Raw genomic sequence first — 15339 nt, 5'->3', positions numbered from 1 at the left:
GATGAGACTATGAAGCCAGTACCACCGTAATACCAAAACCAGGAAAGGACATAACAACAACAATATACTACAGACCAATATTTCTGATGAATATAGATGCAAAAATCCTCCACAAAACACTAGCTAACCGAATCCAACAGTACAAAAAGACAATTCGCCATGATCAAGTGGCGTTCCTGGGTTTCATACCAGGAACGCAGAGATGATTTAACATACGCAAGTCAATAAATGTGATACACCAGATAAACAAAATTAAAAAATAAGATGATTATCTCAATAGACCCCAAAAAAGCAGTTGACAAAATCCAGCATCCCTTTATGATTAAAACCCTCAGTAAAACTGGCACATAGTCATCATGTTATCTAAATTCAAGATAATAAAAGCCATCTATCACAAAGCCACTGCCAACATGCTGAATGGGGGGGGAAAAGTTGAAAGCATTTTCCCCTGAGAGCTGGAACAAGACAAGGACGCCCACTTTCATGAGTTCTATTCAACACAGTACTAGAAGTCCTGTCCAGAGCAACAAACAAGAGTAAAAAAAAATCAAGGACATCCAAATCAGTAAAGAGGAAGTCAAACTATCATTGTTCGCTGATAATAAGATCATATACCTAGAAAGCCCTAAAGACTCATCCAAAAGCTCCCAGATCTAATAAATGAGTTCAGTAAAGTTTCAGGATACAAAATCAATGTACACAAATCAGCAGCACTACTATACATCAATAGAGACCAAGCTGAGAATCAAATCAAGAACTCAACCCCTTTTACAGTAACTGTAAAAAACAGTAAAATACTGAGGAATATAGCTCAACAAGGACATGAAAGACCTCTACAAGGAAAACTACAAATCACTGCTGAAATAAATCACATATGACACAAACAAATGGAAACATATCCCATGCTCAAAGATGGGTAGAATCAATATTGTGACAATGACCACACTGCCAAAAAACAATCTACATACTCAATGCAATTGCCATCAAAATACCATCATCATTCTTCACAGAACTAGAAAAAAATCCTAAAATTCATATGGAACCAAAAAAGAGCCTGCATAGCCAAAGCAACAAGACTAAGCAATAAGTAAAAATCTGGAAGCATCACATTATCCAACATCAAACTATACTACAAGGCTATAGTCACCAAAACCAATCATGGTACTGGTATAAAAATAGGCACATAAACCAATGGAACAGAATAGAGAACCCAGAAAAGCAGCCAAATACTTACAGCCAACTGAACTTTGACAAAGCAAACAAAAACATAAAGCAGGTAAAGTACACCCTATTCAACAAACAGCGCTGAGATAATTGGCAAGCCATATGTAAAAAATGAAACTGGATCTTCATCTCTCACCTTATAAAAAATCAACTCAAGACGGATCAAAGACTTAAATCTAAGACCTGAAACCATAAAAATTCTAGAACATAACACTGGAAAAACTCTTCCAGACATCAGCTTAGGCAAAAACTTCATAACCAAGAACCCAAAAGCAAATGCAATAAAAACATAAATAGATGGGAGTTAAACTAAAAAGTTTCTGCACACTAAAAGAAATAATCAGAAGAGTAAACAGACAACCTACAGAGTGGGAGAAAATATTCTCAAACTGTGCATCCAACAAAGGACTAATGTCCAGAATCTACAAGGAACTCAAGTCATCTAGAAAAAAAACAAATAATCCCATCAAAAAGTGGACTAAGGACATGAATAGGTAATTCTCAAAAGAAGATATGCAAATGGCTAACAAACATATAAAAAAGCTCAACATCACTAATTATCAGGGAAATGCAAATCAAAACCACAATGCAATACCAACGTACTCCTGCAAGAATGACCATAATTTTAAAACCAAAAAATAATAGATATTGGCATGGATGTGGTTTTAAAAAAAAAAAAAAGGGAACATTTTTACACTGCTGGTGGGAATGTAAGCTAGTACAACCACTATGGAAAACAGTATGAAGATTCCTTAAAGTACTAAAAGTAGACCTACCATTTGATCCAGCAATCCCTCTACTGGTACAGAGGAAAAGAAAGCGTTATATGAAAAAGACACTTGCATAGACATGTTTATAATAGCACAATTCGGGCCGGGTGCAGTGGCTCACATTTGTAATCCCAGCACTCTGGGAGGCTGTGGCGGGTGGATTATGAGGTCAGGAGTTCGAGACCAGCCAAGCCAACATGATGAAACCCCATCTCTACTAAAAATACAAAAATTAGCTGGGCCTGAATGGCGGACACCTGTAATCCCAGCTACTCGGGAGGCTGAGGCAGGAAAATTGCTTGAACCTGGGAGATGGAGGTTGCAGTGAGCCAAGATAATGTCACTGTACTCCAGCCTGGGTGACAGAGCTAGACTCTTTCCCAAAAAAAAAAAAAACAACACACACACACACACACACACACACAATTTACAATTGTAAAAAATATGGAACCAGCCCAATTGCCTATCAATCAACAAGTAGATAAAGAAATGTGGTATATATACACTACAAAATTCTACTCAGCCATAAAAAGGAATGAAATAATGGCATTTGCAACAACCTGCCATTATTCTAAGTGAAGTAACTCAGGAATGGAAAACCAAACATTGTATGTTCTCACTTATAAGTGGGAGCTAAGCTATCAGGACAAAAGGCATAAGAAAGATACAATGAACTTTGGGGAGTCAAAGGGAAGGGTGGGAGGAGATCAGGGATAAAAGACTACAGACTGGGTTGGTGTCCACTGTTCAGATGATAGGTACACCAAAATCTCAGAAATCACCACTAAAGAGGGTATTCATGTAACCAAATGAACATCACCTGTTCTCCAAAAAATATTGAACCAAAAAATAATTTTAAAAAATTTACTCATTTAGGCCGGGCGCGGTGGCTCACGCCTGTAATCCCAGCACTTTGGGAGGCCGAGGCGGGTGGATCACGAGGTCAAGAGATCGAGACCATCCTGGTCAACACGGTGAAACCCCGTCTCTACTAAAGCTACAAAAAAATTAGCTGGGCATGGTGGTGCGTGCCTGTAATCCCAGCTACTCAGGAGGCTGAGGCAGGAGAATTGCCTGAACCCAGGAGGCGGAGGTTGCGGTGAGCCGAGATCACGCCATTGCACTCCAGCCTGGGTAACAAGAGCAAAACTCCGCCTCAAAAAAAAAAAAAAAAAAAAAAAAAAAAAAAAAAAATTTACTCATTTTATTTCAACACGTACTTTCTTACTGTATTTATCAATTCTAACACAAAAGCAAGCAGTGTACTTTACTGGGAAAGAACTAAAAGCGTTCTCATTCAGATCAGGTATAATAGGTATAATGCGAACATGTCCACTATCATGTAGTGTGGTTTCGGATGCACTGGTACACATAAATAGAAAAGAGAAGAAAATGGGGTATATACATTAAAACAGAACATAGGAAAATAATCACTGTTTAGAAATGATATCACTACATATTTGGAAAAGCCAAAGGAATCAACTAAAAAAAAATCCAAACCTTTAAGAGAATTCAGTATAACTAAGTACAAATCACGAGCCTTCATGTGTACAAAAAAGAAAGCAGTTAGAAGATGTAATGAAAAATGTTAACACTTTATAACAAACAGAAAACCTAGGAATAAACTTAATAAATGCATAAAATCTATATGAAAGAAACCTTAAAACATTTTTGAGAAACAAAAAATGAATTCATGAAAAGATATACCCTATTGTCATTTTTCTATAAATTAGTAACTATAAATTTTATGTAATCACAATAAAAAACACAACACAAGAATTAAAGGCAGGAAATGATAAAAACTAACTCTAAATTTCAAATGGAAAGATAGCCAAGGGAAAAAAAAAAAAAAAAAAAGCAAGGGTACTTCTGACAAAGAAAAGTCCCTTGGAAAGAATCAGCTATTATTAACATATAGCACAAAAACACAAAAATGAAAACAATGTTACTGGATGCATAGATAGATCAATATCACCAGAAAAGAAACATTCTAAAATAAAACTTTTGCAGTATGTCACAAAATCCAAATATTCACAAAATCTAAATATTCACCTTATTTAAAAAGCCTGAAAACACACATACACTCTCTCTCTCTCTCTGTCTCTCTCTCTCTCTAGTCAAAAGCCAAACAGAGCTAGGAGCAGTGCTGTTGGAAGGCTTAGATGGCATGGGCTGGATAATATTTAAAAAAAAGAGAGAGAGAGAGAGAGAGAGAGAGAGAGAGAGAGCGAGCCGGGCATGGTGTCTCACACCTATAATTCCAGCACTTTGGAAGGCTGAGGCAGGTGGATCACTTGAGGCCACAGGATTCAAGACCAGCCTGGCCAACACGGTGGTGAAACCCCACCTCTACCAAAAATACAAAAAATTAACCAGACGTGGTGGTGGGCACCTGTAGTCCCAGCTACTAGGGAGGCTGAAGCAGAGGAATCACTTGAACCCAGGAGGCAGAGGTTCCACTGGGCCAAGATCGCGCCACTGCTCTCCAGTCTGGGCAACAATACAAAACTCCATCTCAATAAATAAATAAATAAATAAATAAGCCAAACAGGAAGAAATGTTTAGAACTCACATTAGACAAAAGAGCTAATTTTTAAATTGGGAAGGGATTTCTATAAAACAACTTTTAAAAAAGCAGAAAAGAACTTAAAAATGGATCAAGCATATGAACAAATAACAGAAAATAGAAGGATTTTAAATATAGAAATATGTTCAACCTTACTAATAATGAAAGAACTGCAACTACACTGACATTGTTTTCTCACCTATAAAACTGCCAAAAAGTACAAGTCTTTTAACACACTCTGTAGACAAGTATGTCGGGAATATAACACTTTCATCACTGATAGTAGAAATGAAACTTGGTACAATCTCTTTAAGGCTACTTAGCAAAATTATAAATGCATATCCTTTCACTCAGCAGTTCAAGGAATTTATCCCAGAAATGTATCTGACTTGTATAAACTAAATATAAATAAAGAAATATACTTGACATGTATAAACTAAATATGTATGACATTTTTTACTGTAGAATCATTTTATGTAAAGGAAGAAATTTTTAGCAAAATAAATGTTCATATGTAGAAATTTTGCTAAATACAGTACACCCATACAATGCTATTATTAACAACAATGAAGAAACCCTTGGAAAGAGTATCAAAATATATTAACTTTTCTGAAAAAAGGGGAAAGAACAAGGAGTAAGGAACAGTAAGATTTGTATTGAAATACACAAACACACACTTTTTATGAATTATGTGTTTGTCTAGATGCCACTGGTCTCGGCTTGAAATTGTCATCTTATTAAACACATAAATGAAGTTGTACCATCCCAAGTCCATGTACTAAACCAATTCAGTACAGTTTCAATAAAAGACAGAAGAAGCAAAACAATGTCAGTTCAAATACTTTGGCAATTTACAAGGCACTTGTGAGAAACAGCATGAATAGCACTATTGCAAGATATTAACAGTGTTTAAATTTTCAAAAACTGATTATGTAGAGCAGTCCTAACAATCTACCTACCGCAACAACAGTTCCAAATTACTAATCACAAAAACATAAACTGAGGAATGAGCAAGAAACTCTGACAGCATTAAATCTGACTTAGTGGTAGGAGGGAGGATGTATGAGAGGGCCACTGAACTCAAAACATCTACACCTTACCTTCTTCTGAAGAACATTAACCTTCCGCTCCTTCACATCCAACATGTCCTTGAGGTCATGTATCTCTCCAGCTTGTGTCCCCTTCTCCTCGGCCATATCCTGAATTTGTTTTGTCTTTTTATTCAACATGGTTTCCTTCTCTTCCAAACGCAATCGGAGAGCATCCACCTAAGAATAAGAATGTAAGACTTTTACAAGTGATGAATTAAAAAGAAAAGAATGTAATTCCTTTCAAATAGATAAGTTATAAAGGTTACAAGAAGGTTGCATTTTGTTATGCTATTAAACTGGTATGATCTACATCTATGTTTCTCTGGATTCAGAGTCCGGTGTGCTCACCATTATAGAATGGAACCTCTACAACTATGTTTTTCAAACTTCATGCACATCAGAATCATCTGGAGGGCTAAATCAAGATTGCCAGGTCCAGCCCCTAGTTTCTAATTCAGCAGGGTTGGGGTTCAAAATTAGTATTTCTAACAAGTTTCCAAATGAAGCTACATTGCTTTAGAAAGTCTAAAACTAGGAAAAGGGAAGGAAAAAAAAAAAAAAAAAAAGCATCACCAAGCATAACACTGGCTCTATCAGATAATACAATCTAGTCATAAGCTATGATGCTCTTATGAAAAACAACCCCATAATGCACTTAGATATCCATACAAAGCAAAAGCAAAGGTCTACTTCTAGACAGCAAGACTAACGAGCTACAATGTCTGGTATCTAGTCAACTTTATCCCCGAACTTTAATGCCTTTCATTATATATAACTTTAAAATAACAGGAAATTTAATGATATTTATTTTAAAATCCATTCACAACAAATTTTATTAAGCTTTTAGCACCCCATAAATATTCACACACCAAATTTGTTTTTTGCTTTTCCACCAAGGATTAATAACAATAGTTAAACATTTGATTATAAGAAAAGAAGAAAGTGGATTTATCTAAGACAGTGCTGTTCAACAGGAAAATAATGAGTCATATTTTCAAGCCTAAAATTGTTAATAAGTTGTTACTTCTTTTTTCATTATTGTCATTTCAAACATATAATCCATATAAAAAACTATTAATGAGCTATATTTTTTTCATACTAACTCTTTGACATCTAATGTATATTTCACATTCATATCCCAACTCAATTTGGGCTAGCCACATTGCAAGTGCTTAAGAGCCACCAATGGCTGGTGGCTACCATATTGAACAGTGCAAATCTAAGAAATCAAGTATGGTTCTATGGTCTCTCATCTTTAACTTGCCTTATCTTATTTTTCCTCTCTGACCATGGATTAAGCCACAAAGACTAATATGAATAATGTTTCACATTTAGGGTACATCAAAGCACTCACGATGATCTAATAATACAGGTTGACCATCCCAAAATCTGAAAATTCAAAATCCAAAGTGCTCCAAACTCCTGAACTTTTTGAGCACTGACATGACACTCAAAGGAAATGCTCACTGGAACATTTTGGATTTTCGGATTAGGAAGGCTCAACCAGTAAGCATCAGTATAATGCAAATATTCCCAAACTCAAACCCTGAAAGTCTTCTAGTCCCATGCATTTTAGGTAAGGGATATCCAATGTGTAGTGTATCTAAACTACAAGGTATCTGAGAACCAATGTTGTATGGTAATATGGAGGTACTTCATGCTCCGTTAAGTAGCACGAAAAAAAATTTTTTTTTTTTTTTTTTTTTTTTTTTTTCCTGAGACAGCGTCTCACTTTGTCACCAGGTTGGAGTGCAGTGGTGCTATCTCGGCTCACTGCAATCTCCACCACCTCCATGTTCAAGCGATTCTCCTGCCTCAGCCTCCCGAATAGCTGGGATTACAGGCATGCACCACCACAACCAGCTAATTTTTGCATTTTTGGTAGAGACGGGGTTTCACCATGTTGGCTAGGTTGGTCTCAATCGCCTGACCTTGCGATCTGCCTGCCTCGGCCTCCCAAAGTGCTGGGATTACAGGCATGAGCCACCGCGCCCAGCACATATCTGACTTTTAAATAAATAAATTTATTTAAATGTTTAAATTTGAGAGATCGGATCCAAGATGGCCGTTTAGGAACAGCTCAGGATTGCAGCTCCCAGTGAAAGCGCAGAGGGTGAGTGGACGCCGCATTTTTATTGCCCACAGACTAGGAAATTCCCGGGCGGAGGAGCTCCACAGGTCACCAGTGCGGCTGTTTCGGCCAGCGCGGCTGTGCCGAACAGCGCGGCTGCTTGGTCGGCGCCCCGGAGCTGCGGTTCTCCGTACAAAATACACCGGTCCGGGTGCCCTTCTGGCTGGCAATTGGAGCCACGGGAAGTCGCCCCTTCGCTGGTTCAAAAAGGGGACTGAGCAGAGAACCAGGACAGTAGATTCCAGGGCAAAAAAAAAAAAAAAAAAAAAAGCGCCACAAACCTCAGTGCCACTGTTTAAGCTAGCGCAGTGAGTGGCCGCAGAGGAAAACAAACAGACCCCGGCGCCTCTTCAACAGGCGACTGGAACACCAACTTAAAAAAGGCTCTGAGGCAGGGAGCCAGGCGATCAGGCTCTGCTGGCCCCAACCCCACAAAAGAACAGCAACCAGAAACTCTGGATTGAGAGTTTCACAGCAAGCGCAGCTGAACCCGGGACAGTCCAGCTCCGTGGGGGAGGGGCGTCCACCATTACCAAGGCAGCCCGCCATTGCCAAGGCAACCCGCCATTGCTGAGGCAGCCTGCCGCTGCCAAGGCAACCCGCCACAGCAGAGACTCCGCCCCAACAGAAGCGGGCCACCATCGCCAAAGCAGTTCTAACTACACCCATATAAACAGGACTGCAGGGAAGTTCACTCCGCAGCGGGGCGGAGCCCACAGCAGCTCAGCAAAGCTGCTATAGGCCGACAGTGACTAGGCTGCCTGCTTGCTGGGCTGGGCAGGTCTGAAGGAACAAAAAAAAAAAAAAGGCGGCGGCAGCATAACGGAAACTCATAAATAAAGCCCTAAATCCCTGGGACAGAGCACCTGGGAACAAAAAGCAGTTTATGAGTTCTGCTGCAGCAGACCTAAAAGTACCTGCCCAGCAGCTCTGAATGAACAACAACAGAGGTCACAGCTCACCATCTGAGCTCCTATAAAGAAGAGACCCTCTCCTCAAGCAGCTCCCTGACCCCTATATATCCAAAAAGACACCTCATAAAAGAGAGATCAGATTGACACTAGGCGGGTATCCTTCTGGGACAAAGATAGCAGAAGAAGAAAACTGGTAACAACCCTTGCTGTTCAGCAGCTGCTGCAGGTGGACCCCAGGCAAGCAGGGCCTGGAGTGAACCTTAGCAGACCTACAGCAGAGGGGCCAGACTGTCAGAAGAAAAACCAAGAAACAGAAATAACCTCATCATCAACAAACAGAACGTCAATCTGAAAGATTTGAGACCCAATCTGAAAGCCAGCAACTACCAGGTCGACAGGTGGATAAATCCTTAAAGATGGGAAGAAACCAGCGCAAAAAAGATGAAAACACCCGAAACCAGAACACCTCTCCTCCTAAAAGGGATCACAACTCCTCACCAGCAAGGGAACAAGGTTGGATGGAGAACGAGTGTGATGAAATGACGGAATCAGACTTCAGAAGGTGGGTAGTAAGAAACTTCTGTGAACTTAAAGAACATGTTCTAACCAAATGCAAAGAAACTAAGAACCTTGAAAAAAGATTTGACGAAATGCTAATGAGAATGGACAAAATAGAAAGGAATATAAGTGAATTGATGGAGCTGAAAAACGCAACACGAGAACTTCATGAAGCATGCCCAAGTATCAACAGCCAAATGGACCAGGCAGAAGAAAGGATATCAGAGGTCGAAGAGCAACTCAATGAAATAAAACAGGAAGGCAAGATAGTGAAAAAAGGGTAAAAAGGAATTAACAAAGTCTCCAAGAAATGTGGGACTATGTGAAAAGACCTAATCTACGTTTGATAGGCGTACCTGAATGCGACAAAGAGAATGAATCCAAGCTGGAAAATACTCTTCAGGACATTATCCAGGAAAACTTCCCCAACCTAGCAAGGCAGGCAAACATTCAAGTCCAGGAAATACAGAGAACACCACAAAGTTATTCGTCAAGAAGAGCAACCCCAAGGCACATAATCGTCAGATTCACCAGGGTCGAAATGAAGGAGAAAATACTAAGGGCAGCCAAAGAGAAAGGTCGGGTTACCCATAAAGGGAAGCCCATCAGACTCACAGCAGATCTCTCAGCAGAAACCCTACAAGCCAGAAGAGAGTGGGGGCAAATATTCAACATCCTTAAAGAAAAGAACTTTCAACCCAGAATCTCCTATCCAGCCAAACTAAGCTTCATAAGTGAAGGAAAAATAAAATCCTTTGGGAACATGCAAGTACTCAGAGATTTCATCACCACCAGGCCAGCTCTACAAGAGCTCCTGAAAGAGGCTCTACATACATAAAGGAACAACAAGTACCAGCTCAACTAAAGGGCATAACACCCAGCTAGCACCAAAATGGCAGTATCAAATTCACACATAACAATATTAACCCTAAATGTAAATGGACTAAATGCCCCAATCAAAAGACACAGACTGGCAAATTGGATAAAAAGCCAAAACCCATCGGTGTGCTGTATCCAGGAAACCCATCTCACATGCAAGGATACACAAAGGCTCAAAATAAAGGGATGGAGGAAGATTTACAAAGCAAATGGAGAGCAAAAAAAAAGCAGGAGTTGCAATTCTCATCTCTGATAAATTAGGCTTTAAAGCAACAAAGATCATAAGAGACAAAGAAGAACAGTACATAATAGTAAAAGGATCAATGCAACAAGAAGAGCTAACGATCCTAAATATATACGCACCCAATACAGGAGCACCCAGATACATAAGGCAAGTTCTTAATGACTTACAAAGAGACTTAGACTCCCACACAATAATAGTGGGAGACTTTAACATCCCATTGTCAACATTAGACAGATCAACCAGAGAGAAAATTAACAAGGATATCCAGGATTTGAACTCAGACCTGGACCAAGCAAACCTAATAGACATTTACAGAACTCTCCACCCCAAATCCACAGAATATACATTCTTCTCAGCACCACATCACACCTACTCTAAAATTGACCACATAATTGGGAGTAAATCACTCCTCAGCAAATGCAAAAGAACGGAAATTGTAACAAACAGTCTCTCAGACCACAGTGCAATCAAGTTAGAACTCAGAATTCAAAAACTAACCCAGAACCGCACAGCTTCATGGAAACTGAACAACTTGCTCTTGAATGTTGACTGGATAAACAATGAAATGAAGACAGAAATAAAGATGTTCTTCGAAACCAATGAGAATGAAGACACAACTTACCACAATCTCTGGGACACATTTAAAGCAGTCTCTAGAGGAAAATATATAGCAATAAGTGCCCACATGAGAAGCAAGGAGAGATCAAAAATTGACACCCTATCGTCAAAACTGAAAGAGCTAGAGGAGCAAGATCAAAAAAACTCAAAGTCTAGCAGAAGACAAGAAATAGCTAAGATCAGAGCAGAACTGAAAGAGATAGAGACACAAAAAGCCCTTCAAAAAATCAATAAATCCAGGAGCTGGTTTTTTGAAAAGATCAACAAAATAGACAGACCACTAGCCAGATTAATAAAAAAGAAAAGAGAGACTAACCAAATTGATGCAATAAAAAACGATAAAGGGGACAACACCACAGATTCCACAGAAATTCAAACCATCATCAGAGATTATTACAAACAACTCTATGCACACAAACTAATAAACCTGGAAGAAATGGATAAATTCCTGGACACTTGCCTCCTGCCACGCCTAAACCAGGAAGAAGCCAAAACCCTGAACAGACCCATAACAAGGTCTGAAGTTGAGGCAGCAATTAAGAGCTTACCACCCAAAAAAAGCCCAGGTCCAGATGGGTTCACAGCTGAATTCTACCAGACATACAAAGAGGAGCTGGTACCATTTCTTCTGAAACTATTCCAAACAATACAAAAAGAGGGAATTCTTCCCAAATCATTTTATGACACCAACATCATCCTGATTCCAAAACCCGGCAGAGACTCAACAAGAAAAGAAAACTTCAGGCCAATATCCATGATGAACAAAAATCTTCAATAAAATACTGACAAGCCGATTGCAACAGCACATCAAAAAGCTTATCCACCATGATCAAGTAGGCTTCATCCCGGGGATGCAAGGCTGGTTCAACATACGCAAGTCTATAAACGTAATTCACCACATAAACAGAACCAAAGACAAAAACCACATGATTATCTCAATTGACGCAGAGAAGGCCTTTGACAAAATTCAACAGCCCTTTATGCTAAAAACCCTCAATAAGCTAGGTATCGACGGAACGTATCTCAAAATAATAAAAGCTATTTATGACAAACCAACAGCCAATATCATACTGAATGGGCAAAAACTGGAAGCATTCCCCTTGAAATGTGGCACCAGACAAGGATGCCCTCTCTCACCACTGCTATTCAATATAGTATTAGAAGTTCTAGCCAGAGCAATCAGGCAAGAAAAAGAAATAAAGGGCATTCAGATAGGAAAGGAGGAAGTCAAATTGTCTCTATTTGCAGACAACATGATTGTATATCTAGAAGACCCCATCGTCTCAGCCCCAAACCTCCTGAAACTGATAAGCAAGTTCAGCAAAGTCTCAGGATACAAAATCAATGTGCAAAAATCACATGCATTCTTATACACCAATAACAGACTTAAAGAGAGCCAAAACAAGAACAAACTTCCATTCACAATTGCCACAAAGAGAATAAAATACCTAGGAATACAACTAACAAGGAATGTAAAGGACCTCTTCAAGGAGAACTACAAGCCACTGCTCAACGAAATAAGAGAGGACACAAACAGATGGAGAAACATTCCATGTTCATGGTTAGGAAGAATCAATATCGTGAAAATGGCCATACTGCCCAAAGTAATTTACAGATTCAATGCTATCCCCATCAAGCTACCAATGACCTTCTTCACAGAACTGGAAAAAAACACCTTAAACTTCATATGGAACCAAAAGAGAGCCCGCATAGCCAAGTCAATTCTAAGCAAAAAGAACAAAGCGGGAGGCATCACACTACCTGACTTCAAACTATACTACAAGGCTACAGTAATCAAAACAGCATGGTACTGGTACCAAAACAGAGATAATAGACCAATGGAACAGAACAGAGGTCTTGGAGGCAACACAACATATCTACAACCATCTGATCTTTGACAAACCAGACAAAAACAAGCAATGGGGAAAGGATTCCCTGTTCAATAAATGGAGTTGGGAAAGCTGGCTAGCCATGTGCAGAAAGCAGAAACTGGACCCCTTCCTGATCCCTTACACTAAAATTAACTCCAGATGGATTAAAGACTTAAACATAAGACCTAACACCATAAAAACCCTAGAAGAAAATCTAGGCAAAACCATTCAGGACATAGGTGTAGGCAAGGACTTCATGACCAAAACACCAAAAGCATTGACAACAAAAGCGAAAATAGACAAATGGGACCTAATCAAACTCCACAGCTTCTGCACAGCAAAAGAAACAATCATTAGAGTGAATCGGCAACCAACAGATTGGGAAAAAATTTTTGCAGTTTATCCATCTGACAAAGGGCTGATATCCAGAATTTACAAAGAACTAAAACAGATTTACAAGAAAAAAACAAGCCCATTCGAAAGTGGGCAAAGGATATGAACAGACACTTTACAAAAGAAGACATACGTGAGGCCAACAAACATATGAAAAAATGCTCATCATCACTGGTCATCAGAGAAATGCAAATCAAAACTACATTGAGATACCATCTCACGCCAGTTAGAATGGCGATCATTAAAAAATCTGGAGACAACAGATGCTGGAGAGGATGTGGAGAAATAGGAACACTTTTACACTGTTGATGGGAGTGTAAATTAGTTCAACCATTGTGGAGGACAGTGCGGCGATTTCTCAAGGACCTAGAAATAGAAATTCCATTTGACCCAGCAATCCCATTACTGGGTATATATCCAAAGGATTACAAATCGTTCTACTATAAGGACACGTGCACACAAATGTTCATTGCAGCACTGTTTACAATAGCAAAGACCTGGAACCAACCCAAATGCCCATCGACGATAGACTGGATAGGGAAAATGTGGCACATATACACCATGGAATATTATGCAGCCATCAAAAACGATGAGTTTGGGTCCTTTGTAGGGACATAGATGAACCTGGAAACCATCATTCTCTGCAAACTGACAGAAGAGCAGAACATCAAACACCGCATGTTCTCACTCATAGGCGGGTGTTGAACAATGAGAACACATGGACACAGGGAGGGGAGTACTACACACTGGGGTCAGTTGGGGGGAAATAGGGGAGGGACGGTGGGGGGTGGGAAGCTGGGGAGAGATAGCAAGGGGAGAAATGCCAGATGTAGGTGATGGGGAGGAAGGCAGCAAGTCACACTGCCACGTGTGTTCCTATGCAACAATTTTGCATGTTCTTCACCTGTACCCCGAAACCTAAAATGCAATAAAATAAATAAATGGGGAAAAAAATGTTTAAATTTAAATAAATTACTTTACTTCTGAATTAAACAGTTTTCTGGATCTTCCTGCATGTGTTCATGTATATTCTCGACACCATATACAGTAATCCCCCCCTTATCACCAAGGAATACAATCCAAGACCCTCAGTGGATGCCTGAAAGCACAGATAGCCTATACATACTATGTTTTTTCCTCTATATACATACCTATTGAATAATAAAATTTAATTTACAAATTAGTCATAGTGAGAGATAAATAATAACTAGTAACAAAATAGAATAATTATAACAATATACTCCTATCATTACTCTTGTACTTTGAGGCCATTAAATAAAATAAGGGTTATGTGAACACAAGCACTGAGATAGTGCAACAGTCGATCTAATAACCAAGACAGCTACTAAGTGACTAAAGGGCAGGTAGTGTGGATACATGGATATACTGGACAAAAGGATGATTCACATCCAGGAAGGAATAGAGTAGAATGACACAAGATTTCATCACACTACTCATAAAAAAGCATACTTTAAAACCTGTATGTTGTTTTTCTGTAATTTCCCATTCAATATTTTTGGACCACAGTTGACCACAGGTAATAGAAACCGAGGAAAGCAAAAAAGAAGTTAAGGGAGGACTACTGTATACAGTACATTAAAATCCTCACAGTTCTCAGGTATCAAATTTTTTTCCCTTGCATTCTCCCTGTGGAAAATGTCACACTCTCATGGCAATGTGGGAAACTGGGCCTTAGAGAAGGTAGCAGGTCCAAGATCTCACAGCTACAAATAAGCGCTAGAACAGAGATTTAAGATTAAATGGTTTTGCCTCCAGACCACAGTCTTAACCACTAATTCTCAAATCCACCCTACGCCCCAGAATGCCAGCAGGGAATTGAAGGCCCTCCATGGTCAGACAGTCCCAATGCATCATCACTGCCTAACCTTTACCATATGCCTCCTTTCCCCACTTCCAGTGACTCTCTTTTCCAGCACTACTGCCAGTCTCTGAATAAATACCATGCTTTCCTTCTTTCTCGTCATTGTTGACATTTTGTCCTATACTTGTAATATCCTTAACCTCTAACAATTAAAAAAAATTCTGTCTATTGAACACATCTTTTAAGGCCCTCTTCCTA

At 39.3% G+C, this 15339-nt stretch overlaps 1 protein-coding gene across 16 annotated transcripts in view; it reads right to left on the bottom strand.

The window, feature by feature from the left end:
- ERC1 (ELKS/RAB6-interacting/CAST family member 1) overlaps window positions 1-15339 on the bottom strand; it is a 542093-nt gene that overhangs the window by 385773 nt on the left and 140981 nt on the right. For all 16 annotated transcript variants that reach the window (XM_032254227.1, XM_032254224.1, XM_032254230.1 and 13 more), the window contains one exon: window positions 5661-5828. In XM_032254227.1, the coding sequence (XP_032110118.1) occupies window positions 5661-5828 (168 nt within the window). The remainder of the gene's footprint in view (window positions 1-5660; window positions 5829-15339) is intronic.

Source organism: Sapajus apella, unplaced genomic scaffold (assembly GCF_009761245.1).
Source record: "Sapajus apella isolate SASKATOON/1434 unplaced genomic scaffold, GSC_monkey_1.0 scaffold86, whole genome shotgun sequence".
Taxonomy (NCBI): Eukaryota; Metazoa; Chordata; class Mammalia; order Primates; family Cebidae; genus Sapajus; species Sapajus apella.
The sequence above is the reverse complement of the archived record's forward strand: the minus strand, read 5'-3'. Positions and strand labels throughout refer to the sequence as shown.